Source organism: Oryctolagus cuniculus, chromosome 15 (genome assembly GCF_051225735.1).
Source record: "Oryctolagus cuniculus isolate XC-2025 breed Fujian yellow rabbit chromosome 15, ASM5122573v1, whole genome shotgun sequence".
Lineage (NCBI taxonomy): Eukaryota > Metazoa > Chordata > Mammalia > Lagomorpha > Leporidae > Oryctolagus > Oryctolagus cuniculus.
Genome location: NC_142881.1, coordinates 70,563,617 through 70,591,056, shown reverse-complemented (window position 1 = coordinate 70,591,056; position 27,440 = coordinate 70,563,617). Strand labels below are relative to the sequence as shown.

General features: G+C 49.8%; 2 protein-coding genes across 4 annotated transcripts in view; one reads left to right on the top strand and one right to left on the bottom strand.

Annotated features, from left to right (window-relative positions):
* The window catches only part of LOC127482741 (transmembrane protein 254), a 70,155-nt gene that overhangs the window by 25,688 nt on the left and 17,027 nt on the right, over positions 1-27,440 (top strand). For 2 of the 3 annotated variants that reach the window (XM_089313587.1, XM_089313585.1), the window contains exon 4: positions 579-825. The exons of the other annotated variant lie outside the window; for it this stretch is intronic. In XM_089313587.1, the coding sequence (XP_089169713.1) occupies positions 579-582 (4 nt within the window). In that variant the 3' untranslated portion in view covers positions 583-825. Of the gene's footprint in view, positions 1-578; positions 826-27,440 lie in introns of those variants that run through there. 3 annotated transcript variants of the gene reach the window in all.
* On the bottom strand, positions 17,218-27,128 carry LOC149122057 (cytoplasmic polyadenylated homeobox-like protein 2). Its single transcript, XM_089313547.1, has 3 exons — positions 26,802-27,128; positions 22,360-22,538; positions 17,218-21,197 (listed from the first exon to the last, which is right to left on the bottom strand). Exons 1-3 carry the CDS (start codon positions 26,878-26,880, stop codon positions 20,352-20,354), a joined length of 1,104 nt encoding a protein of 367 aa, XP_089169673.1. The 5' UTR covers positions 26,881-27,128; the 3' UTR covers positions 17,218-20,351.

Sequence of the window (27,440 nt, the reverse complement as noted above, 5' to 3'; positions counted from 1 at the left end):
AAATATGTAAAGGGGAGAAGTGGGGGAAAAAGAACATTTGAATAGGCAAATAAAGCTCAACCCTCACTCTAAATAGCAAATAAATAAAAACAAGGTAAAATCATCAAAATCTCAAAATGTAAATATCCGGCATTGCAGAATGCACAGGGCGACAGCTCTTTCACCTCCAGGCTCTTCCGCGCCAAAAGTATTGTCTGTGAATGGCACTCCTGCAGTGCGGTTCCAGTACAGGTTCCCATGGAGCGGGGTGCACCTGGAGCTCAGTTCTCTGTGCCCTGCCACTCCAGTGTTTGGGGGACAGTTTGTGATATATTCAGCAAAATATAAAAGACCCTCTGACTCAATGATTCTTCTTCCAAGAATCTAGCCTTTCAGAAATATATGAATATCTAATAGTGCATAAAGATATATGCAAAAAAGATATTCTTTGAGGCACATTTTATTTTGGGGAGAAAAAGGAAATACCCTATGTGTCCATCATGAAAATAAAAATAATGATGTAAATAAGGATGCATCTACTCATGGGATATTTTGCAACTCTTCCTATTCTTAAATGTTTGTTTTCATATATTTGGAAGGTAAAGTGACAGACAGGGAGAGAGAGCTCCCATCTGCCTGCTCACTCTCCAATTACCTGCCACAGCCTGAGCTAATCAAGGCTGACACCGAGAACCTGGAGCACCATCCAGGCCTCCCCCAAGCTGCCGGAGCCCAAGCACTTGAGCTATCTTCTGCTGCCTCCCAGGATGCACTAGCAGGAATCTGGATTGGAAATGCAGTAGCCAGGACTCAAACTGGTGCTCTCAGGGAGATGGGAGCACCCTGGGCAGCAGGCTAACATGCTCCAGATAATTTGCAACTCTTTAAAGGATTTGTACTCACGTTCAACAGTCTTCAGTATTTGATGCTACAGCAGAGATAAACATGAACATAAAAAATATTAAAACTATCTCGTGTCGGAGGCAGCACTACGGTGTAGAAGTTTAAAGCCGCCATCTGCAGTGCCGGCATCCCATGCAGGCGCTGGTTTGAGACCCGGCTGCTCCATTTCCTATTCAGCTCCCTGCTGACCTACCTGGGAAGGGAGAGGGGGATGGCCCAAGTGCTTGGGCCCCTGCACCCCCATGGGAGGCCAGGAAGAAGCTCCTGATCCCTGGCTTAATCCCCCAGCCATTGAGGCCATTGGGGGAGTGAACCAGCAGATGGAAGATATCTATGTGTGTGTGTCCCCCTCTCTCTCTGTAACTCTGCTTCTCAAATAAATAAAATAAAATTTTTTAAATAAAATCTCATGTTGCATTCCAATGTCTACATGTTTATGTCTGAATCTGCATTATACAGATGGGCAACACAAGATGGGTAAGGAAAAGCCTGCTAAACCAAGAGGCCTGAACGGGACCCTTGAGCATGGGGAGTGTAGTGAGTGGCGGTTTTCATGCTATACTGCATATACTCACTCCGTGCTCTACCACAAGGAAGCATTGTATACAGTTTTATAACATTAAATTCAAAATATTCTGAAGCCCACTGGCTGTGTGCGTTGTAAGAATCCTTGTGGGTTTGGCTGTTCTTTGACAACTTTCCACCTGGCTAAACTACCCAGGAGTATCCTACCACATTCTTGGCATTCCTGGAATAAACCGTTTCTTCTTCTAAACCAGCTCATCTGGGCATCATAATTCCCAGGAGAATTTTTTTTTTTTTTAAATTGTAGATCCAAGTCTCCTTCACTGACTCAGAATTTCTTATTTTGCTGTGGAGGAGGAAGTGCGAGTTACGGTTCATGTGGCAGCCACACAGCCACAGCCACGGCCACGGCCATGGCCACAGCCACAGCCATGGCCACAGCCCAGGAGAAGGTGGAGAGGGAGGCTGGATCCTCAGGGCCGCCCCAAGGCATGAGATGAAAGTGCTCCATTTGGAGCTGCAAAACAACAACAGATACATTAGGGCTGGGCCTTTTGTTTTCCCCAAAACTCAACCTTTTCTAATGCATTTGTTGTTCTGTAAAGGAGGTGGGGAATTTCCACTTGTTCTCTTCTAAACCACTGCAGGATGCTTTGAAGCTGCCTTAAAATCCCATCCAGTTCTTAGAATTAAGAAACCCACCCAGTCTGCTTCCAAAGGAAGAAGGTAACAGAGTTGCAAGGTGTGTGTGTGCTTTGTATTGTTATCTCAGGGCTTCAAATCAGACTGCACAGCTGATCTGTAGAAAGGGGCCTGTGAGGGTCTCCAGGGCAGATCAGAGAGGCTGGACATGCATACTCCTACCCTAGGTGCATGCATACTCCTACCCTAGGTGCGGTCTGTTAAGATTATAAGCCTGACTGCTTTGTGAATGCCCTAAAGGCAGATGTGAGTTTACCTATCTAATGCAAGGCTTAAGCCTCTGCTGAACACTCTGATTTTGATTGTATTGGGGCCTTTTGCTTTTACAGAGCTGTAAACTGTCCACAACTGATAGCAATGCAAAATAGTTCTTTTGTCTCTAGATAGGCCAGTCCTGCCACGTGTACAGGTTCAGGTGACTCCAGGCCTTCCTGCCTCTATTTGCACCATATCACAGTCTATATCAGATAAGGTACAGGGCAGCAGGTGAGGCCCAACTGCTGCCCTTGAGGCCATATAGGGAGGGAAGATAACTCTCTTTCTCACTCTGCCTTTCAAATAACTAAACAAAAACTTTGATGAAAAATATTTCAGACTGGCACCAAGGCTCAATAGGCTAATCCTCCACCTGCAGTGCTGGCACCCTGGGTTCTAGTCCTGGTTGGGGCGCCGGGTTCTGTCCCGGTTGCTCCTCTTCCAGTTCAGCTCTCTGCTGTGGCCTGAGAAGGCAGTGGAGGATGGCCCAAGTGCTTGGGCCCTGCACCCGCATGGGAGACCAGGAGAAGCATCTGACTCCTGGCTTCGGATCAGCGCGGCCATTGGGGGGTGAACCAACGGGGAAAACAAAAAAAAAAAGGAAGATCTTTTGTTAGAGTCCGAAAAAGCCCACCTCCCAATGAAAGACTCCAAGAGACCTTTCTCTCATGCAACCAGCAAAGGGTTAAAGATTTATTGATTATCCAGCATGCTGGGGCTGTCCGATCATACATGAGCAGAGCAGCCCCAAATAACCAAAGGTTAGGGTTTATAAAGGCAAAAACCGCAAAACCGGGAAGGGGGGGAATACATGGTTGCTATGCATGGTTGCTATACACAGTTGCTAAAATCAAAAGAGAGTACATAAAATCAAAAGAGAGTATATGGTTACTGGGGTCAACATAACCTAAAACCTAAGTGAAATTAATATTCATCATAATCTTAGACAATACCAGTTACAATATTACAATTAGCAATTAGGACTTGACATTAATGTAAGACACAGACAAATCACATCTTTATTATTAGCTCAGGTAACCCAGGTGCCACTTGAGCAATCATGCTAGGGGGTTTTTGTGCTCTGCCAAGGGTGATGTAGTGCACTGCTATTGTCCGACTATTTGAGATCATAGTTTCAGACCAGAGTCTCACGGTGGGGGGGTGCTTTCTCAGAATGGAGTCTCAAGTGCTCCAAAATGGAGTCCCTACTGTCAAGGTGCTACTTCACTCTGTCTTATTTTTACAGCTGTACCAGGAATGTTATAACCTGTAAGCTTAAGCTTAACTTTTTACACCCGCACATATACAATTTTAACTTTTCACTTTCTCTCTGTCTCTCTCACTGTCCACTCTGCCTGTCAAAAAAATAAAAATAAATAAAGAAAAATATTACAGATCTGTGTCTGTTTTTTGGACTGATAGTGACTTTCTAGGGTGCATCCCTTATTAATGAGTTCGATAAAATCTTTAGCTCCTGCTCATTTTATATCTGTGTGAGTCCTGATTTAACGTTTTTCTGGAAAAGCATCTTTTCACATCACTGTCCCTTCTTTCCCGGAAGAAGGACTTCCTACAGAAGACCCACCAGCAAGCCTGCGATCCCACAGACGCTGTCTGAGGCCATCGGAGCCCTTTCTTGTTCCTCGTGGAGAAAAGCTTCTTCGCACCTGGGGGGGGGGGGCTTTGGCGCCTGTGCCACAGCTGTGGGTTTCAGCGGACTCAGTCTACCCGTCTGTGCAAGGAGCTCACAGCGACTGCCTGAACCCCGGAGCTGCCGCCCAGCCTCCCCTTGCGCGCTGCACCCCGCGCCCGGGGCCCCGGCAGTGCAGCCGCTGCCTGGGAACGCTCCCAGTCCCGCACGACTGCCCCTCCGCCCGCGGGGGGTCTCTGGGCTCCGCGCTGCTCCCGGGGTGCGGAGGGACTCGGGAGGGGGCGGGTTCACTGGAGCCAGAAAGCCCGGAGCCGCCCAGGAATTTTGGCTCGGGCTGGGAGCATTTCCTCCCGGGCTGGCCCGGCGCGATCCCGCGGAGGGCTGTCGCTGGCAGACGCGCGCAGCGCTCGGTCCCGCCGGCATCATGCGGCCCCTGCTGTGCGCGCTGGCCGGGCTCGCCCTGCTCCGCGCCGCGGGCGCTCTGGCCGGTGAGTAGGGGCCGCGGGCCCGCGATGCGGGCAGGGGACTGGGAGCCCGGGAGGCCCGCCGAGGGCAAGGTGGGGATGAGCGAGTGAGAGAGATGCCAGGCAGGGAGGGAGGGAAGGAGGAGTGACAGAACTGAACCAGCGGGGAACAGAGGCACAGAGACAGGGGAGAGGGGAAATAAGGGATTTAGAAAGAGGTTTTGGAGAAACACAGATACCAGTTAGGGCAGAAAGCAAAAGCAGTTGAGAGCAACAGAGCAAGAAACAAGGATTGAAATGGAGAGAGACGGAGACCGATGTTTTCAGAAAAACCTATTGAGAAAGTTGAGAAAAGCTGGGGGGGGGGGGTGCCGAACTGCTGGTGAAAGGAGACAGGAAGGGGTAAAAGGTCAAGTTTGTAGGGTGGGGCAGCCCTGAGGCCAGCTGGGAGCAGGCCTGGCTTTCCTGGGCGATGCACTGGAAGCTGAGCTCCAAGGCCAGTGACCCAGGCAGGGCCCACACGGCCATCCGGCCATCCTGGAGCCAGGCAGACGGCCCCTGCCGCATGGGGACAGAGTCAGATTCCAGGTTTGTTTCTTTAAAAGATGTATTTATTTATTTGAAAAAAGAAGGAGATCTTCCATCCACTGGTTCACTACCCAGTTGCCTGCAACAGGCAGAGCTGGGCCAGGCCGATGAGGAGCCAGGAACTCCATCGGGGTCTCCCATGTGGGTGGCAGGGACCCAAACACTTGGACCAATGGTCCACTGCTTTCCCAGGCTAGCAGGGAGCTTGTTTGGAAGTGGAGCAGCCAGGATTCAACCCGGCGTCCTGATATGGGGTGCTGGCGTCACAGACAGCACCTTAATCCATAACGCAGCCCCAGGATCCAGCTTGCTGGAGAGCTTTCCTGAAGGCTGAGCTGCTTTGAGTGGAGGAACAAGGGGCGAGCACCCCCCACCCCCGTGTGCACGCGCCCCTGGCTGAGTTCCAAGCTTTGCATTGTCTGCTTTATTCCCCTTCTCATGCCAGTGGTCTTCAGGCTGCCCCTGCACAGGTGGGGCACAGACAGGATGACAGTGACAGAGAGGTCACCCCCGAACTGCACATTCCACAGCACTGTGCAGGGTGCAAGCCAGAGAGTGCTCGTGGCTCATCCGAGTGCCCAGGGGAGGGAAGGCTCAGAGCCCTCACAAAGCACCCAGCCCCTCGCTGGGCCCTGTGTTGGGACAGAAGCCTCCCGGGTCCCTATTACGGCCCCATGACCTGTGTAGGCGGGCACTCCAGGAAAGGCCCTGGGCCCTAGGCAGGGCTCATCGAGGAGGAGTGACACACACCTGCTGCTGACCCCGGGATGTGCCCGGCCAAGAGCAGGCATCCACACACAGGACGCTGGCTCTCTTGGACAACCCCAGTGCTCTCTCTGAGCCTCCGTTTCTGCACCTGTTCAGGAGAATCAGCCGTTTCATCACAAGGCTGCCGACGAGTGCCTGCCCAGGCCCTCGGTACAAATCCTCCTTGGCCCAGCTCCTCTCTGCCCGGCCTCACACTCCCAGAGCTGAGGGCACCCAGCAGAGCCTGCGACTGGCTGACTTTCTGTGGCCCCTGTAGCCGCAATTGGTATATACACTTTAATGTGAATTTCCTTTAAAATATTAAGTTTTTTCTTCTGATTATGTATGTTTAGAAGCTACAGATTAAGAAAAAATAAAGAGGAAAGTATAAATACATGCATGAATATAAGTTCACTTTTTAAAGATTTATTTATTAGAAAGGCAGAGCAACATAGAGAGAGGGGAGGAGAGAGAGAGAGAGAAAGAGAGAATCTTCCATCAACTGGTTCACTCCCCAGGCCTGCAAGAATCCGGACTGCGCTGGGTTGAAGCTATAAACTTGGAATTCCATCCAGGTCTCCCACATAGGTAGCAGGAATAAAGTGCTTGAACCCTCATCTGTTGCTTCCCAAGAGCATCAGCAGGGAGCTGGACCAGAAGTGGAGTAACCAGTACTCAAACTGGCACTTCCATACAGGAGGCAGTGGCTTAACCACTGGACCACACCGCTCACTCCTCTATTCACACATTTTGTGTATAACCTTCAGGTTGAAGATAATATCCATTTTTTTTTCTTAGCTTTTGTTTATAAAATTTTCTAAAAGATTTTATTTATTTATTTATTTATTTATTGAAAGGTAGAGTTATAGACAGTGAGAGGGAGAGACCGAGAGAAAGGTCTTCCTTCCATTGGTTCACACCCCAGATGTCCGCAACAGCCGGAGCTGTGCTGATCTGAAGCCAGGAGCCAGGTGCTTCCTCCCAGTCTCCCACATGGGTGCAGGGGCCCAAGCGCTTGGGTCATCTTCTACTGCTTTCCCAGGCCATAGCATTGAGCTGGATCAGAAGAGGAGCAGGCGGGACTAGAACCGGCGCCCATAGGGATGCAGGCAGAGGATTAACCTACTGCACCACAACACTGGCCCCTACAAAAAAATTTTTGATTCAAAAATATACTGCACAGGGCTGATGCTATTGTGTAGTAAGGTAAGCTTCTGCCTGCGGTGCCTGCGTCCCATATGGAGCCTATTCTTGTCCTGGCTGCATCTCTTCTAATCCAGCACTCTGCTAATGCACCTGAGAAAGTAGTAGAAGATGGCCCAAGTGCTTGGGCCCCTGCACCTGCATGGGAGACCCGGAGGAAGCTCCTGGCTCCTGGCTTTGAATGGTCTCGGCTCCAGCCATTGTGGCCATTTAGGGAGTGAACCAGTGGATGGAAGAACTTTCTCTCTGTCTCTCTCTGACTGTATCTCTACCTCTCAAAAAATAAATAATTTTTTTAAAAAATGTACTACAAAAAATAGAACAGTATAATGTATCTGCCAACCCTGTTTCAACAAGTACAATTCAGGTTGAGCATTCCTAATCTGAAAATCTGAAATCCTCCAAAAATCTATAATTTTTAAAAAAGATTTATTTACTTATTTGAAAGTCAAAGTTGCAGAGAGAGGGAGGGAAAGGCAAGGAGAGAGATCTTCCATCTGCTGGTTCATTCCTCAAATGGCCACAATGTAATTCCAACCCCAAGCATTTAGGTAAGGGCCTCCCAACTTGTATAATCTCTACTCTGTCTCATTTCCCTTAGATATTATAAAGGAAATTCAGGCACACATATTTTCATCTATAAATATGTCTTTGTGTATTTCTAAAAGATCAGTACTCTTGTAATGAACATAACTGCACTACCATTATCACTCCAAAAATGGACGATAATTCCTTAGTATCATCAAATACTTAATCAATATTCAAAAGCATTCTGGTTGTGCTATATATTTTAGCATTTCATTTGTTTGGTTCAAATAAGGTGTGCATTTGGTAATATGTCTGTTTAAATAAGTAAGTTCTCACTCCATCCTTTTTCCTTAAAATTCATTTGTTGAAGAAGCTAAGCTTGTCCTGTAAATTTATCCACATAGACTTGGCTAATTGCAACCCCATGTGGTCATTTAAGTGTTTCTCTGCCCCTTGTATTTTCTAACTTATAGCTAAATCTAGAAGCTGGAACTAGTCCAAAAAGAGTTTTCATTTGTTTGTTGTTCATTCATTCATTCATTCATTCATTTGAAAGGCAGAGCAACAGAAAAGGAAAGAGAGACAGACAAACGGACAGAAAGATCTTCCATATGCTAGTTCACTCCCCAAATGGCCACAACCGCAGCTGGGGCTGAGCCAGGCTGAAGTCAAGAGCCTAGAACTCCTTCAGTCTCCTACGTAGGTGGCCAGGGCTCAAGGACTTGGACCATCCTTTGCTGCTGTTAGACCGGTGTCGGATTGGACTCCGTTAACCCAACAAGAGATCTGGTGATGCAAAAGCAAAGAGGTTTATTGTTCTGGCCCAGGCTAGGGTCCACACCTCCAACTGTCCCAGCAGTCTTCTGACAAGGACCCATCCCGTTTCCTTTGCGGGGTTTATATAGGGTTTTCAGAGACATTCTATACATTATAGCACCATTCAGCAAATCATCTCATCCCGTGGGAAATTCAAAGAACCTCTCTTAAGCTGATTAGTGCGTCCAGTGGTGGGAATGGACCTGGTAAAGGTGGTTAGATGGCTTTGGGGTTGATGCTTTTTAAAATGATTGGCTAAAGTCTAGGGTCCGAGCCGCTAGGGTGAACCTGCCAAACTGCAGGGTCTCGGGATCTAATCAGTCACCTTAACTGCCTGAAAAGACACCTGGAACTTTAGAGATTTCCCTGCTATCTGCTGATTGGCTGTTGCTAGGGGAGCTTATCACAAGGAGAGTTTATTTCTCTTTTTTTAGGAGCTTTTAGCTTAGGGTCCAGGGCCCGGTTAGGCCTAGTCTAAAATAGCTGCACCTTGATCCGGGCAGGTTCTTCACTGCCTTCTCAGGTGTATAAACAGGTAGCTATATTAGAAGTGGAGCAGCTAAGGGCCAGCGCTGTGGCGCAGCAGGTTAAAGCCCCAGCCTGTGGCACCAGCATCCCATATGGGTGCCGGTTCAAATCCCAGATGCTCCACTTCCAATCCAGCTGTCTGCTATGACCTGGAAAAGCAGTAGAAGATGGCCCAAGTCCTTGGGCCCCTGCACCCACATGGGAGACCCAGAAGAAGCTCCTGGCTTTGGATCAGTTCAGCCCTGGCTGTTGTGGTCATTTGGGGAGTGAACCGGTGGAATGGAAGACCTCTTTCTGTAACTCTTTCAAATAAAATAATTCTTAGAAGAAGAGGCCGGCACCGCGGCTCACTAGGCTAATCCTCCACCTACGACGCTGGCACACAGGGTTCTAGTCCCAGTTGGGCGCTGGATTCTGTCCCGGTTGCCCCTCTTCCAGGCCAGCCCTCCGCTGTGGCCAGGGAGTGCAGTGGAGGATGGCCCAAGTCCTTGGGCCCTGCACCCCATGGGAGACCAGGAGAAGCATCTGGCTCCTGGCTTTGGATCAGCGCGGTGACCCGCTGCAGCGGCCATTGAGTGTGAACCAATGGAAAAAGGAAGACCTTTCTCTCTGTCTCTCTCTCACTGTCCACTCTGCCTGTCAAAAATAATAATAATAATAATAATAATAAATAAACTGCAAAAAAAAAGAGAAGAAGGGGAAGAGAAGCAGAAGAAAAGTGGAGCAGCTACAACGCACAGTGGCCCTCTGGTTTGGGATGCTGCATTGTAAGTGGCTGCTTAACCCTCTGCACCACAGTGCCAGCTCCTGGAGTTTTTGTGAGAATACTTTAGAGTCTTTATTATTTTTATTTGTATCTCTTTGATTGTTACTGGAGTTGAACTTTTTTTAAGCTTTATTTATTTACTTATTTATTTATTTGAAAGAGTTGCACAGAGAGAGAAGGAGAGGCAGAGAGAATGAGAGAGAGAGAGAGAGAGAGCGAGAGAGAGGTCTTCCATCTGCTGGTTCACTCCCCAATTGGCTGCAATGGCTGGAGCTGTGCCGATCTGAAGCTAGGAACCAGGAGCTTCCTCCAGGTCTCCCATACAGGTGCAGGGGCCCAAGAATTTGGGCCATCTTCTGCTGCTTTCCCAGGCCACAGCAGAGAGCTGGATGGTAAGTGGAGCAGTCAGGACTCGAACCGGTGCCTATACGGGATGCCAGCCCTGCAGGCAGCAACTTTACCTGCTACGCCACAGTGCTGACTCTGGTGTTAAATTGTTTTTTTTTTTAATTAAAGGCATACTGGTCATTTCTATTAATTCTCACTAATTGTCAGTTTTCTTCTTTTGTGCATTGGGATTTTTTCTTATTGATTTGTACATGCTCCTTACATATTAAGTGAAGTAAAATGGATTGTGTGTTTCTTGAGACCTTTTTTGAAGGTAAAGCTTTAATTGAGCTCCTATTTTGCTATCAGGGAATCTTAAATCCTGAGATCCTAGATCTTTTAACTAGTGTAGCCATTCCCACGAGCGTCTCAGGTTCCACTGGGGAAGCTGTCAGGGTCCAGCACCATCCAGGTCCCCAGGGACCAAAATCAGGATTCTGCTTTTGTTTTGGGTGAAAGAGGATGATGCAGTGGCCTGTGGTGAGGATTGTGGTATTTCTTACAAAAATGGGTATATCTATCTATCTATATAGATATAGATATAGATATAGATATAGATATAGATATCCACCAAAATCCATACACACACACACATACACACACACACAGGCAGCATCCTGCGGTGTTTTTTGTTTGTTTTGTTTTGTTTGTTTGTTTGTTTTGACAGGCAGAGTTAGAGAGGAAGAGATACAGAAAGAAAGGTCTTCCGTCTGCTAGTTCAGCCCCCAAATGGCTGCTACAGCCAGCACGCTGTGCCAATCCGAAGCCAGGAACCAGGCGCTTCCTCCCGGTCTCCCATGCGGTGCAGGGCCCAAGGACTTGGGCCATCCTCCACTGCACACCCAGGCCACAGCAGAGAGCTGGCCTGGAAGAGGAGGAACTGGGAAAGAACCCGGCACCCCAAGCGGGACTAGAACCCGGTGTGCCGGCACCGCAGGCAGAGGATTAGCCTAGTGAGCCGTGGCGCAATCCTGTGGTTTTTGAAGTGTTTTACTACATTGTAACTCATTGGAACTCATTCAGTGGATTAAGATCAATGTTTCAGGGCAGGTGTCTGGCCTAGCTGTTCAGATGCCTGTGTCCCATACCAGAGGGGCTGGGTTCTGTTCCCGATTCCAGCTTCCTCTGATGCACACCCTGGGAGGCAGCAGGGGATGGCTCAAGTAATTGGGTCCCTGCCATCCATGTGAGAGGCCTCGATTGAGTTCCTGGCTCCTGGTTTCAGCCTGGTCTAGCCCTGACCATCGCTGGCCAAGAGTAAACCAGCTTGCTCTCTCGCTCTCTCACTCCCTCACTAAGTACCCTAGGTTTCCTGTATGTTCAGAGTGCAAACTGCCTCAGCAGCCCCGGCCACCAGCTGATCTGCCCCTGCATTGACGGAAGGGAAACTAATGCAGGTAACCGAGGCAGGCTCTTCGTCAGGGCAGCTTTCTCGTGCCCTGAGTAAAATCGGCACAGCAGACACTCACTGTGCTGGAGTGACATCCATAAGCGCTCAGAGCAGTCTGCAAGGCTCATAGCAGGTCTAGAAAGTGACACAAGGGAGGGACCCCTTCCCTCCCCCAGAAAACGCAACACAAATGCCCCTCCACGTCCCAGCTCGCCCGTGGGAGGCTTAAGCCTCCTCCTCCAGCTTCAGCCAGGACAGCTGTCTGTAGATTGGAGTTTGTCATGCAATCATTTGAATATGCTTCAAAATGACACTGATGGTTTGGATCAAATCACAAGTGTTTATGCAGACAGTGGATGTGGTGAGTGCTATTATCCTATGACATCAAATGCGGTCAACGGGAAGTAGGCCCCAGGTGGCCAGAGCTGCTGGCCAGCGCAGGGCGTGACTGGTGATGCCGAGGTCTCCCGGCACCTTTCAGATCGCACCCAGCACACAGAAATCTTTTACGTTGCGGGCATATTCTTACTGGCCGGGTCCCAGACACAAAAGATCTCCCCCTAAGACCTGGAAGCAGGAGGGGAGCCGCAGAGGACAGGACCCAGGGCCACGTCTCAAACTGGGGCAGCCAGCCCGGCGCCTCCCCCCGACCCCGGCCCCTGGGCTCCGCCCTGCAGTCTTCCCTCACCAGCGCCCAGTGCTGCTCCTCCACCCGTGGCCACTGTCCAGGGCGTACATCAGGAGCCAGGGCAGAAACAACCCAGCACCAGGGAGGTCCGGGGTGGGGAGGGGAGGCTGGGGAGCCTCGGGCTTAGCTGCTCAGGGTCCGTCCTAGTAATCCTTCCGCCGCTCCCATTCCTCTTGTTTCCTGACAGCCTCGTGTGTGTGTGCACGCACGTGCACGGGGAAGGCCCCCAGTTACGGTCTTGCTGGAATTTCTGGTCCTAGAAGCAACCTCTCCTTTCCTTTCTCTGTCTCTGTCCTGGGAGCTCCTCCCTGAGGCTTCTCAGCAGGCTCCGGAAGCCCAGGGAGCCTCCTGGGGGAGCCACAGCTGGGAGGGGGCGCCACGCGGCCACCCCCACGCTGAGACAGCAGAGGCTGAGAGAGGAGAGGACAGCTGCTCCCCACCCCGCAGTGAGAGGCTGTCGTAATGCCTCCCAACCAGTGCTGGGGGGGCCCCCCGGGGAAGGGGAGGCGGCTGGGGAAGGGGCTGCTGGCAGGCTGGCAAGTTAGGGCCCCATTCCAAGCCTTCTCTCTCAGATGACCTCCTGGGGCCTGGCTGAGCTCATCGGCAGTTGCACCTGGGTGCTCAGCGCGCAGTTCTGTGCAGATGTGAGGGGTTCGGCTGTGCCTCGGCCCGGCCTTTTCCCTGGAGGAATTTGGCGGCCAAGTTAGAGCTCATCGCAGACACACAGAGCACAGGGTGTTTTCAGCCGAGGAAGAGGAATGAATTCACGTTGTGGGAGACTGCCAAAGCCAGCTGATCCCCACTTGACCGGCAGGGTTGCTAAGCCGGGGATAGGGTATGAGCGGGAGGGCTATGGGGGCTTGGGCGGACAGGTGTGGCTCCAGGGAACAGATGAGTGAGAGGCTCTTGGGCACAGCTGCAGAGGTGTGTACATACCCGGACTCACACCAAGGAGGCCCCTCCTCCCCCCAGCTGCCCACCCTGTGGGTGAGAACAGCTCTTCCCGCTCCTTGGAAGTCTCCCCTACAGGCTGCGCACCCCAGCTCCAAATGAGACAAATGAGTCACAGCATGGCTTCCCTTCACCACAGCCACCTCCAGACCTGCCCCAGTGGGGTCTCTCACACCTCCTCCTCCCGCCTAATTCTGAGCATTTTATGTGGGTGCACTCCGCCCACGATTGTGTGTGCTTTTTGCCAACAATCCCATCAGACAATTGGCTTTTAGAATGGAACATTCCAGACCATACAAGGAGCCTTCAAAAAGGTCATGGAAAATGTGTATTAAAAAAAAAAACCTGGCCGGCACCGCGGCTCACTAGGCTAATTCTCCGCCTTGAGGTGCTGGCACACCGGGTTCTAGTCCCGGTCAGGGCGTCAGATTCTGTCTCGGTTGCCCCTCTTCCAGGCCAGCTCTCTGCTGTGGCCCGGGAGTGCAGTGGAGGATGGCCCAAGTCCTTGGGCCCTGCACCCCATGGGAGACCAGGAGAAGCAACTGGCTCCTGCCTTTGGATCAGCGCGGTGCGCCGGCCGTGGCAGCCACTGGGGGGTGAACCAACGGCAAAGGAAGACCTTTCTCTCTGTCTCTCTCTCTCACTGTCCACTCTGTCAAAAAAAATTAAAAAAAAAAAACCTGCAGAATTCAAAATTTTTTGCACGCAAACAAATTTACCTTTTCATTTCCATTTTCCACGAACTTTGTGAAGTACCCTCGTGCACGCAAAAACAGAATGGTCGGACCATCCATCCTCACGCTCTCATCACACAGCTTCAACAACAGGCAACTCTCGGCCAATCTCATTGACCTTTTACACCCACCCACGCCTCTCTCCCAGCCCCATCCCAGGCCTGCATTATCCCCAAGTAAATCCAAGACATCATAGCATTTCTTCCATAAATATTTCAATATGGGTCTCTAAAAGACTCACTTTAACAAAATAACCAAAGAGCCATTATTACATACTCTTCCCTCCCCAAATTCCACAATAATACTGTCGTCTTTTGACCGGGCTTCTCTCTCTTTTTAGAAATTTGTGTTTATTAATTTTGGGCAAGATCTCCCATCTGCTGGTCACTCCCCAAATGCCCACAACAGCCAGGACGAGGCTGAGCCGAAACTGGGAGCCAGGAATCCTGTCCGGGTCTCCCACGTGGGTGGCAGGGACCCAACTGCTTGAGCCATCCATCGACTTTTGCCTCCCAGTGTCCGCATCAGCAGGAGACTGGAACTGAGGGTGGAGCCAGGACTTGAAGCCTAGCACCAGTGTCATATGGGATGGCGCTATCCTAAGTGTCCCAACCATTGCACCAAATGCCAGGCCCACCACACTGGTGTCTTTCGAAGAGGCTTTTATCTTTTTAAATTTTTATTTATTTGAGAAGTAGACAGATGGTGGCTGAGGGCAGGGACTCAATCCTGGTGGCCCACATGGGTGGCAGGAATCCAGTAACTGAAGCTATTACTGACACCGCTCCCTGCCCACGGTCTGCATTGACAGGAAGCTAGAGGCTGGTGCCACGGCTCAATAGGCTAGTCCTCCGCCTGCAGCGCCGGTACACCAGGTTCTAGTCCCGATCGGGATGCCGGATTCTGTTCTGGTTGCCCCTCTTCCAGGCCAGCTCTCTGCTATGGTCTGGGAGTGCAGTGGAGGATGGCCCAAGTGCCTGGGCCCTGCACCCCATGGGAGACCAGGAGAAGCACCTGGCTCCTGGCTTCGGATCAGCGCAATACGCTGGCTGCAGTGTGCTGGCCATGGCGGCCATTGGAGGGTGAACCAATTGCAAAGGAAGACCTTTCTCTCTGTCTGTCTCTTTCACTGTCCACTCTGCCTGTCAAAAATAAATAAATAAATAAATATTAAAAAAATTAAAAAACAGGAAGCTAGAATTGCGAACAGAGTCAGTTATCAAAACCAAGCACTCCATAATGGGGCACTGGCACCGTAACCACTAGGCTTAGCAGTCACTGCTGAAGGCAGCAGAAGATGACCCAAGTGCTTGGGCCCTTGCACCCATGTGGGACACCCAGAAGAAGATTCTGTCTCCTGGCTTTGGTCTGGCCTAGTTCTGGCCGTTGCGGCCTTTGAGGAGTGTACCAGCTGAGGGAATCTCTCTCTCTCTCTCTCTCTCTCTGTATCTGCCTCTCTCTGTAACTCTACCTCTCAAATAAATAAAACTCTTTAAAAAAATAAAATAAAAAATAATTTTGCCCCAGGGGTTAGCAAAGTGTCCTGGCTCCTCCACTTCCCATCCAGCTCCCTGCTAATGGTTTGGGAAAGCAGAGGAAGATGGCCCAAGTCCTTGGGCCCCTGCAGCTGTGTGGCAGACATGGAGGAAGCTCCTGGCTCCTGGCTTCGGGTTGGTGTAGCTCCGGCCATTGTGAAAATAGAGAGTGAACCAGCAGCTGGAGGACTTCTCCCTCTCTCTCTCTCTCTCTCTCTCTGCCTCTCCTCTCTCTGTATAACTCTGATTTTGAAATAAATAAATAAATAAGAATCTTAAAAAAAATAAAAGAAACTCATGCCTTTGTCACATTCTGGTTGGCTGTTGCTTAGCCTTTCTGCATCAGTTTCCTTCCCCATCAAGGGAGATTAGCCTATTCCTTGTAAGACCTTTAAGAGGATTAAATGAACTACTCCACTGAATGCCCCAGCATAGGGCCAAGCAAAGAAATGTGAGCTTCCCTTCTCCCCCTGTAATGTGTTAGAGAAAACGCTTTTGATTAGGCCTGAGTGTTTGCCCACTTTTCATTTGGTGAAGTTTAATTAAATATTGAAGATATTTAACACTCTACGTAGGCATCATTCAGTCAATGAACACCTGTTAGCTATCTGAAAAGGGCTCTAGAGGGCCCTAAATATCAGTAATTTACCAACTATTTGGGGTAATTTACTATTTGCTTGTTCTTAGGGAGGGAGCCAGCTGGGGCCTTGGGGAGGAACCAGGAGGGCTGGGTGATACAGGGAGGCAGTTGGGGGCTCAGGAAAGCTGCTCACTTGCCAGCCGATGGAATGGACATGGTGCTGCAGAAGAGGGAACCAACCCCCTGGAAGGAAGATCCCATCTCCGGGTTTTCCGTCACAAGCTATCCAGATGCGCTGGATCGGTTACAATTCCAACGCCCACCCCTGCCATCAGGACAAGCCCTGGTCCCAGCTCCACCTGGATCCCCCTTCTCACCCTGGGGGCCCTCTCTGCCATCCTGTCCATCTCGACCAGGAAGGCTGTCTTCCACTGGGCCACACATGACCAGGGTGCAGGCGTTGCTCACTGTCCTCTGGGAGTAGGTCCTCATCTCTTCTTCCAGGCATCCCCGGGGCTGGGCAAGCAGGAACAGTGGAGTCAGGAGGAGGAGCAGCATGGCCTGGGGAGAAGAACAGAGAGGAAAGGACATGATTTCGGCTCTAGGACACGGTATAGGGCATGGCCCAGCTCCTGAAGGTCAGAAGCAGCCACTCCTTACCCCTCCCACTTCCTGCTATGGAGCTCAAAGCAGCCAGATGCTCAAAGTGGTTTGGAGACAAGATGGGCACACGGTCCAGCCTCGGAGAGCACTGGGACTCTCATGTGGGTTGACCACAATGTCCTCGTTCTCACGGCCCCCATGCCATCCTCCATTCTGCCTTTTCTTGGGCACTGCCATTGAAACAGCGGCCAGCATGGACAGTCCTCACTGAGGCTGTGTGTTCCATCCCCAAGGACCCAATGAGTGCTCCCTCCAGGCAGGACTTTTGCCTTCTTGGACTCCTTCACCTTCTCTGTAACAGGAGGTGGTTGGCTCAGCTCAGACAGGCAACCTTCTACTCCCTCACTGACTTGTCGCCTTGAGTGGGTTAGCAATGGCAACTCACAGTGTTGTTGGAAAATGAATGGGGGAGGGGGGTGGGGTGGGAGGGAAGGGCACTGTGGCATAGCGGGTAAAGTCTCTGGCTGCAGTGCTGACATCTCATATGGCAGCCGGTTCAAGTCTCAGATACTCCACTTCCGACCCAGCTCTCTGCTGTGGCCTGGAAAAGCAGATGAAGATGGCCCAAGTCCATGGAAAGTCCAAAGAAAGGTGGTTTTAAAAAATATTTATTCTCTTTTTTTGAAAAGCAGAGTTACAACAGAGGCAGAGACAGAGGAAGAAGTCTTCCATCCACTGGCTCACTCTCCAAGTGGCAGCAATGACCGGTGCTGGGCCAGGCTGAAGCCAAGAGCCAGGAGCTTCTTCCGGGTCTCCCACAAGGATGCAGGGGCCCTCCTCTGCTGTTTTCTCAGGCGTATTAGGAGGGAGCGGGATCAGAAGTGGAGCAGCTGGGACTCGAACCCAGGGTCCACTCTGGCACACGGCTCAGGTGGGGTGGCCTTGAGGATGGGTGGCAGTGGCCAAGTCTTCTCAGGAACCACTTTCCACTGGAGGACCAGGAGCTGAGCCCTGAGGTGGCCCCACATCGTCCATGCCCTATGCTTCGATGGGGCTCAGTGTGACTTTGGGACATTGTAGGAAGGGCATGCAAAGAGGAAGATGTGCCCCCCACCCCCACCCAGACTCTCCTGTGGGTCTGGATCACACAGTCTGTGTTGAGGAAACCATCAGCATGTCTGTGGCTGCTGTGAATCCACTGTGGTGGCGATTGGACAACCAGGCTCACCAAGCTAAGGGGGACCTCGGTGGAGACGGAGCACTTAAAAATACCTTCGAAATGTCCTCTAGGAGTTGATTTTGACCACATCTCACCTGAGTCAATGAATAATGCATTTCTAAGGTACACTATGTCACCTGAAAATTCTGCAGTACAACCACCGGCCAGCAGAGGTCGCAGAGGAACATCAAAGACCTTAAAGGGGAGGCACAGAGCTGACCAGAAACTGCCCCAATCCCCCAGCAGGTCAACACCGCAGCTGCCCTGACACCTGTCACCCTGCTGTTCCTGATTCTGGCTCCCTGCTGGAAGTATTGCACTGTGCCGCACTGCACAGTGGGCCCCTTGGAGCCTCCACACACCAGACAGAGTGAAGGTCTGTAGTAGCCAGACACAAAGTCCCAGTTCCCACCAGAAACAATGCTTGGGCTTTTCTCTGCACAGTTTCAGATGCAAGGTGCTAGAGCCAGAGACTGGGTGCCCGCTGCCACATGCGGTCACTGGGTGGTGCCTGACAACCAAGTGACCAGGACTGGACATGACACACTTGCATACTTCCAGTCCCCAGTCCTGCTTTGAAAGAGGTCGCAGGAAATGACTGGCTGGCTTTCCAGGGTTCTGGGCGTAGGGAGCAACTGTGTATTGAGAAGGCCCCAAACTACAGGACAAATATGGCCGCATGCCCACCCCTCTAGCTTGGAGTGGACACTTCTCATCAAGTCCTAGAGCAGCTCCCCTGCCCCTCCATATATCAGACAAAAGGGGTCCATTTGCCTGGGGAGTCAACAAATGATCGGTCTCACACGGCAGTTCAAAGGAGAGCTTTATTGTGACAAGGAGATTGGAAAGTACAGCTCCCTAAAACTACTGCCTCTGTGAGAAGCCATTTTTGAGGGATTGTAGAGTGAGGGAGTGGCTGGGATAGAGGAAAAAGAGAAGCAAGAGGGCCCTACCTGCTCAAGCAACCCACAGCAGCACGCATCGTGTGTTCAAAACCCAACTGCTGCTGGGCTCTTGCAGCTCTCCTTGCTGTGAGGCCCAATCCCTGGGGGTACAGCATGCAAGATCACCCTTCTTGGAATATTCTTGGGAAAACAAGCCAAGAGAATAAATTGTTAGATGCTGTGCCCCTGCCCATGCCCCTGCCTGTTGTCTAAATCCTACTCTCTGAGTTACAGATTTTTTTTTAAAGATGTATTTATTTGAAAGGCAGAATGACAGACAGACAGGCAGACAGAAGTCTTCCAACCACTGGTTCACTCCCCCAAAAGGCCGCAATGGCTGGACCTGTACCAGGATGAGGCGCTTCTTCCGCGTCTCACACATAGGTGTAGGGGCCCAAGGACTTGGACCATCTTCCACCACACTCCCAGGTGCATTAGCTGGGAGCTAGATCAGAAGTGGAACAGCCGAGACTTGAACTGGCAACCATATGGGGTAGTAGCTTTACCCGCTACACCACAGCACCGGACTCTGGAGACATGTCGCTTTTTTTTCATATTTATTTATTTATTTGAAAGTCAGAGTTTCACAGAGAGGAAAGTCAGAGAGAGAGAGAGAGGACTTCCATCTGGTGGTTCACTCCCCAGTTGGCTGCAACGGCTGGAACTGTGCAGATCTAAAGCTGGGAGCAAGGAGTTTCTTCTGTGTCTCCCATATAGGTGCAGGGGCCCAAAGACAAGGGCCATCTTCTGATTTCCCAGGCCGTAGCAGAGAGCTGGATTGGAAGTGGAGCAGCCGGGTTTTAAACCGGTGCCCATATGGGATGCCGGCACTCAGGCCAGAGTGTTAACCCGTTTCGCCACAGCGCCGGCCCGGGGAGAGCTGTTTTTTCACATTTCCCTCCCTCCCTGGAGGCAGCAACATACACTGCTCAGAACGAGGGACCGCACCCATGGTGAAATTTAAAGGAGTCCATGCAACCTGGGTCTTTCTCCAAACTTTTCTTCCAAGGGACAAATAGCTGGCAATTAAACACCAAGATTAGAAGATGTGAATCTAAAACTTGAAAATAACACATTTTACATACACAAATACTCTACGAATGAAAGCCCTAATGGTACTTCAGATAATTTATAGCAGTAAATTGAAATCCCTAGATGAAATGAACTTAGTATTAGAAATCATAATCTCAAAAGTTACTCAAGGAGAAATGATAGTTTCTAATCAACGATAATGAGATCAGGAGGCAAAATCTCCCTCTAATGAATCTATCAGAGCCGTCATTGTAAAATCCAAACGTTTAATGAAGGGCTAAGTGTAGTGTTGTACAAAATTATAGAAAATAGTAAGAAAGGTAGCATAACTAACTCCTATAATCCTAGTTTAACATGACACAAACCCCTACAATAACTACCAGTACAAAATGTCCTTCAAGAATATAAATGCCAACATGATAGAAAATACGTTCACAACCCTAACCAGCCACACACACAAAGGATGTACACTATGAGCTAGTTCCTTTCTTTCAAGAACCTTCGACTCCCAGGTACACAATTGTAGTATCACAGGCATCTGCTGACTCAAAAGCCCAACGCCATTTCCTGCAGCCACATTTCTAGTCCCAGAAGTTGGCACCGGTGTGTTCCTCTTTCAAAATGTCCTGGATTTCAGAACTGGGCATCTCGGGCACCTTCTTGCTGCGTATCTTGCTCGTGAGGTTCTGTTGGAGAACTGAGTACCCGCAGAGCTGTGCTCAACACCTGCAAGAACATGAGCTCTCCATCACCTTGACGATCTCCAGGCTGCTGCTGGGACAGAGGAAAAGGCACCCTGTTCTCTGCGCTGTTGTGATTCTGCTGCATTGGAAACTGGTCCTGGGAGGGCAGCTCCTGCCAGTAATCCGGAGGCTGCTGGGGCTGCTGAGGGTGCGTTCCCCAGCCATTCTGCTGCCACTCTTCACATGGTGGGTAACGAAGAGAGCTCTTCTGCTCCTGCAGCTGTTGCATCGCTCCCTGAGCACTGGGAACACCGGGTAGCAGGGAAGGCCAATCAGGCTGCATGACCCTCATCTCTGACCTGGACCTCCCAAAATACGGTGCAGATGAAAAAGGATGAATAAACCTTGCTCCTGGAACGCCACGGGGAAAAGATCCACCTCCTACGTTCCCTTGATTCTCCAGAGCATAGCTCGGTGCCTCTTGAGCACCTCGAACCCCAGAATCCCAGGAGCCGTAGAGCGGGCTGGGAACCTCCCATGTGGGTGGAGTGGAGTAGACACCTCCGCCCAGCACAGATGCCTGGGCAGCGTTGAGAGTCCGCTCCTGGGCATGTGGAGCAGTGTAGAGAGCTCCGCCCAGCACAGATGCCTGGGCAGCGTTGGGAGACCACTCCTGGGAATTCTGCAGGCTTACACCTGGGGGACCTTGGACAGGGAGTGCATATGGCATCCTGGCTTCAAGCACTTTGCGTCTCTTCTTGGCTGCTAGTCTGGCTCTTTTATTTTGGAACCAGTTCTAAAAAAGAAACGAAACAGAAATTACTTTCAAGTCTATATATTCCCCAATGTAGGAGAATTTTGTAGTTCATCTTAGGATCAGCGTCATCACTGATTTGCTTCGTGACCTTGAGTAAGACATGAAAAATGCAAGCATGCTTTCCTGGGGCTTCCTGTGTTATTATATTTATAATATGAGAATGCATTTACAGTAAATATGATATGTAAATGTATATATAAATATACATTTATAATAATTAAAATCATGCAATCGTGCACAATTCCAGATTCCCATCTGCCTTCACAGGAGGCACGGGCCCTTATGTATGAGCAAATCCCTACTTTTCCAAATCTTCTACCAACCTATTTGCACCCTCTGCATTTAGACGTGAAGCAGCTGTTCTTAAAATACATTCCCTTAGCTTGCTTATTTTACTCCAACTGCTTTTCCAGAATGAATTCCTAATTCAACATATTCTAAATCATATTCTAAATGTCATTTTCTTCAAAGGCCATACCCAAAACAAACAAGCGTCTGCCATAACTTAGCAGTATTACTTCATACCTTACCCTAAGTGTTTTGTGGAACCTCTACTCTTTACTTTTTCTCCTTTGTAAAATGAGAGTAATTGGGGTCAGCGCTGTGGCATAGTAGGTAAAGCTGCCACCTGCAGAACTGGCATTCCATATGGGCACCAGTTCAAGTCCTGGCTGCTCCATTCCAATCCAGCTCTCTGCTATGGCCTGGGAAAGCAGTGGAAGATGGCCCAAGTGCTTGGGCCCCTGTACCCACATGAGAGACCCAGAAGAAGCTCCTGGATCCTGGCTTTGGATCAACATAGCTCCGGCTGTTGAGGCCAGGGGGGGAGTGAACCAGCAGATGGGAGACCTTGCTCTCTCTCTCTGCCTCTCCTTCTCTCTCTCTGCCTCTCCTTCTCTCTCTCTGCCTCTCCTTCTCTCTCTGTGTGTAAATCTGACTTTCAAATAAATAAATCTTTTTCAAAAATAACACACACTATACTTTAATATAGTCACATCCACAATGTGATGAAGAAGAAATGGGACCAAATGTCAACGCTGTCTTAAGTGATGAAATGCTGTTATACTTTTTCATAATTAGTTGATTTTTTATTATTGTCCACAAAGACATATTCATGTAAATATCTACGTAGTTTATGTACCTCGATTGTGTAAAACGAACAATGGAGTTTTTTGACCAGTTCCTCCTTGGTCGTATAGTCGGGATAAGGACTCTCTGCAAATGATTGATTCAGTATGTGCAGTTCCTCAGGTGTAAATTTATGGCGTGCTTTTCCTTTTCTTCTTCCATGCTGTGTTTCTATGTTGTCATGGCCATCTCCTGAAAAATACAGAGAGAGAAAACACAAGAATATTAGCAAGATCCAGAAAAACAAAAGACCTCTGTGAGAGAATAAAATTTTAGAAAGGTGATACCTTCCCTCTTACCTAGTCATAATAAAATGAATAATGGACTGTGGGCATATCTTTTGAAACTTATGGTGAGAAGATGATAGTATTTAGGTCATAAAGGTAACAGGAGTGAAGAAGGTTTTCTTTAGTGAAAATTGATATACTACAAAGACAGAGATGGTGGGAAAACACTCAGCCACACTAGTAATTGAGGCAATGTAAATAAACCAGCTGACGACAATCTGGTAAACAATAATTTAAATATATGGGGGCAAAGTGTCAAAGGACTAACACGGATTGACAAAGATAGGTCTGGTACCCCTATTGCTTGTTATCACTGCGTGGGCTTTTTTGCTCAATGCAATGAAGTCGAAAGTGGCCATACCCTCCACTGTGTCAATCAACTAAATGGCACTTAAAGATTTAACACCAAGTCTACAGGTCATTTTTCCTTCACCCGTGTCAGACATGCCAGCAGGAGGAAAGCACTGAGGGTCTAAACCTGTCCTCTGGTGTGTGCTCATCTCCCGGATGCTGGAAGGGGAGCAGACCTTACAGACAAACCAACGTTGGCACAGTTCTCTACTGCAGAGGCCACCAGAAGAACTGACATGAGGCAATCCTGTTTTTCTTAAATCAGAATTTAAGTGAAAAAACTTACAAGGACTGCAAACCGAATTAACAACCTTCATATGTCTGCTTCAAAGGGTATAACCTAGCTGCCGGGGGTTGGGCTGCAGTATGTTAAGTTACCCCTGAGGACATCAGCATCCCATATGAGCAATGATTTGAGTCCATCTGCTCTACCAGTCCAGCCCCCCGCTGAAGCCCCTGGGAAAGCAGTGGAAAACTGGCCAAGTGCTTGGGCCCCCACCACCCATGTGGGAGACCCAGATGGAGTTCCATGCTCCTGGCTTCTGCCTGGCCCAGCCCTGGCCATTGCAGCCATTTGGGGAGTGAACCAGAAGATGGCAGTTCTCTGTGTGTGTCTCTCTCTGTCACTCTGTCTTTTAAATAAATCTTTTTAAAAAGGTCAATCTGAACATACTATAGACTACCTAAGGCAAAACCGGAGACACTTCATCACAGAAACTGTGACATTCAAAATATAGTGTGGACATCGCTAATGAGCAGGTGTGGAGAGAGACAGAGAGGGAGAGAGGGAAAGAGGGGGCAGGGGAGAGAAGAAGGAGAGATAAGGAGATGGGGAGAGAGGGAGAGAGAGGAGGGAGAGGGGGGAGAGGGAGAGAGGGAGAGAGAAGGGGGGAGAGCGAGAGCAGAGCTGAGGAAAGGGTCAGAAAGTCAGCCACCAAACCTCCAAATACACAAACCCCGAAAGCCCGTTGCTGTTCTCCTCGACTCCCCTTCCTTCAGCTTTCTCTAGCCTCTGCTCCCAGAGCACACCTGCACACCAAGTAGCTACTAGAGCAGGACTGTGGGGGACAGCGCGACAGAGAGGTGCCAGTAAGAAGTGCTGGATTGGGCTGGCACTGTGGAGTAGCAGGTAAAGCTGCTGCCTGCAGTGCTGGCATCCCATATGGACACTGGTTCTGATCCAGCTCTCTGCCACAGCCTGGGAAAGCAGATGATGGCCCAAGTCCTTGGGCCCCTGCACCCACATGGGAGATCTGGAAGGAGCTCCTGGCTTCAGGTTGGCACAGCTCTGGTCATTGCAGACAACTGGGTAGTGAACCAGCAGATGGAAGGACCCTCTCCCTATTCTCTTTCTCTCCCTCTCTGTTTGTCTGCCTCTCTGTAATTCTGCCTTTCAAATAAATAAAATAAACCTTCAAATAAAATTTTAAGAAGTATCTTAAGCATTTGGCAGTGAAATGGAGCTATGTGGGTTTTTTTAAATACATTTATTTATTTGAAAGTCAGAGTTACACAGAGAGAGGAGAAGCAGAGAGAGAGAGAGGTCTTCCATCTGATGGTCACTCCCCAATTGGCTGCAATGCCTGAGCTGTGCTGATCCCAAGCCAGGAGCCTGGAGCTTCTTCCAGGTCTCCCACGTGGGTGCAGGGGCCCAAGGACTTGGGCCATCTTTCACTGCTTTCCCAGGCCATAGCAGAGAGCTGGATTGGACGTGGAGCAGCCAGTTCTCAAAATGGCACCCATATGGGATACCGATGCTTCAGGATAGAGCATTAACCCACTATGCCACAGCGCCAGCCCCCCCCCCCAAAGATTTTTTTAAAAGTATTATAGGGCCGGGGCCCAAGGCTCACTTGGCTAATCCTCCACCTGCAGAGCCGGCACCCCAGGTTCTAGTCCCAGTTGGGGCACCGGATTCTGTCCCCATTGCCCATCTTCCAGTCCAGCTCTCTGCTGTGGCCCAGGAAGGCAGTGAGGATGTCCCAAGTGCTTGGGCCCTGCACCCACATGGGAGACCAGGAGGAAGCACCTGGCTCCTGGCTTCGGATTGGCACAGCGCGATGGCCGCAGCGCCCATTTTGGGGGTGAACCAAAGGAAAAGGAAGACCTTTCTCTCTGTTTCTCTCTCACTAACTCAGCCTGTCCAGGAAAAAAAAAAAAATTATACATTCAGGGCTGGTGTTGTTTCATGGCAAGTTAAGCCTCTGCCTCCAGTGCCAGCATGCCATATGGGTGCCAGCTCAAGTCCCAGTTGCTCCACTTCCCATCCAGCTCCCTGCTTAGCCCTGGGAAAGCAGCAGAGGATGACCCGAGTGCTTGGGCCCCTGCACCATGTGGGAGGCCGGGAAGAAGCTCCTGGCTTCAGCCTGGCCCAACCCTGGCCGTTTGCTGCCATTTGGGGAGTGAACCAGTAGATGGAAGATCCCTCTCTCTATCTCTCTGTAACTATCCCTTTCAAATAAATATAAATAAATGTTTTTAAACATATTGATTATATGAATAATTGGTGTAAAGCATTTTGTATAAACCCAAATTCAAACAGAGAACACACTGTTGGTTGGAACTCTTTCCTTCAGAACAGGCAAAGAGGGGATAAGAGTGCTTTCTGCTCCCAGCAAAACTTCCCTGGGGAGCATCTATCGCTGAGGTGCTCCAGGGTATCTGGTCCCTACCCCCAGCCCGGCCACTCACTAGAACTCCACAGGAAAAGTTCCCAGTATTTCTGACCAGCAATTTGTATACCTTTAACACACATTTTAAAAACACACTGGTTGTTGTTTTGTTTGAAATCAAATTTGTTTGTTTAAATAAAATCTCAGCAGTAAAACTGGCAGCTGAGCCCACAATCTTCACCTGGGAGGCCCCTCCCTCCCCTGTGGTCCAGAGCAGCTTCTGGAAGGGCTTCACACCCTAAGGGCACCATTGTTCTGGGGCCTTGGATTTTGCCTCCAGGACAGAGTGAGGAGCTGAGAGGGCTCCCCCTGCACCATGGGCACTTTCCAAGGATTTTCTGAAGACCTCCTAGAGCTGGGAGGCCTCTGCGAGTTGACTGAGATGTCACACTCACAAGCTGCCAGACAGACTGGCGCTGACCCAGGACTTCTCTCACCCAGTGCTTGTTTAGAGAAAGAAGTCAGGGCCAGAACCCAAGACTTCAGAACTCCAGCTTTTATTTTATTTTATTTTATTTTATTTTATTTTATTTTATTTTATTTTATTTTTTGACAAGCAGAGTTACTCAGTGAGAGAGAGACAGAGAGAAAGGTCTTCCGTCCATTGGTTCATTCCCCAAATGGCCACAACGGCCGGTGCTGACTGAAGAATCTAACTTGGCTCCAATAGAAGTCCTCAGAGAAACGAATATCATGAAACACCTATTCTTGGTTTCAAAGTTTGTTTGCACCAAAACATTTCTGAATTCCACTATTCCACTGACACTGTGAAGTTCCCTGCTCCAGCATTACACCACCAAGGCTGTTTCCTCCCCCTACCCTTCCCATCTTTCCCCACATCTCCCACCCCTTCATTCTGAAGGGAACCCAAGACACTGTTCTACCTAAACTACTTCCAGGTACATCTTTAAAATGCAGAAAACTTTTTAAGGCAACCCCAAGTTGGGTTAATTTTTAAACACCTGAGCCTTTGGGAAATCCTACCCTTGCATTCAGCCAGGCGGTAGCCAGAGACAATGACACCTGTGACACTAGTGGCCCCTGGACCACGAGCCTGCACTTCTGAAAGACGAAAGCCCAAACCCCCACAGAACACCAGGACAGCGAGAACCCGGCCTTGCCGAAAGCCGCACATGGAAACTCACCATTGGTAGCCATGTCTGGGAGCCCTCCTGAGACCGTCTTCTTGGGCAGTGAAGTGAGGGAGGCTGGCACAGTATTCATTTAATATAAACCTGGGATGGCCACCCTAGGCACGCCTTAGACCCAGCCCTTCTCCAGCCCCTGCCACACCCTACACACAGCTCCCCCTAGGCACAACAGGATTTCCAAAATCTCCATTTGTATCTCCAGTCACTGAACACCCATGGGAACTAATTTTCTCATTTAGCCCTGGCCAAATGATAACTGATAACTGAGAGTTTGGAGGCTGCTGAGGCCAGAGACTCACAGCGAATGAGGACGTTAAAGAATATAAGACTGCAGGCATTGTGGCAAAGCTTGTTAAGCTGCCATGTAGGATGCCCCCAGCCCATAGCAGAGTGTGGGTTCCAGTCCCAGTTACTCTGCTCCCAATCCGGCTTCACACCAAAGTAGCCGGGGAACCAGCAGGTGATGGCTCAGGTGCATGGGCCCTATAGCCTACACTGGGAGACCTGGATGCATTTCTAGGTTCCTGGCTTCAGCCTGACCCAGCTTTGGCTGTTGTAGACATTTGGGGAGTGAACCAGCAAACAGAAGGTTTCTCTCTCTCTTGCTCTCTCTCACTCAGCCTCTCAGGTACA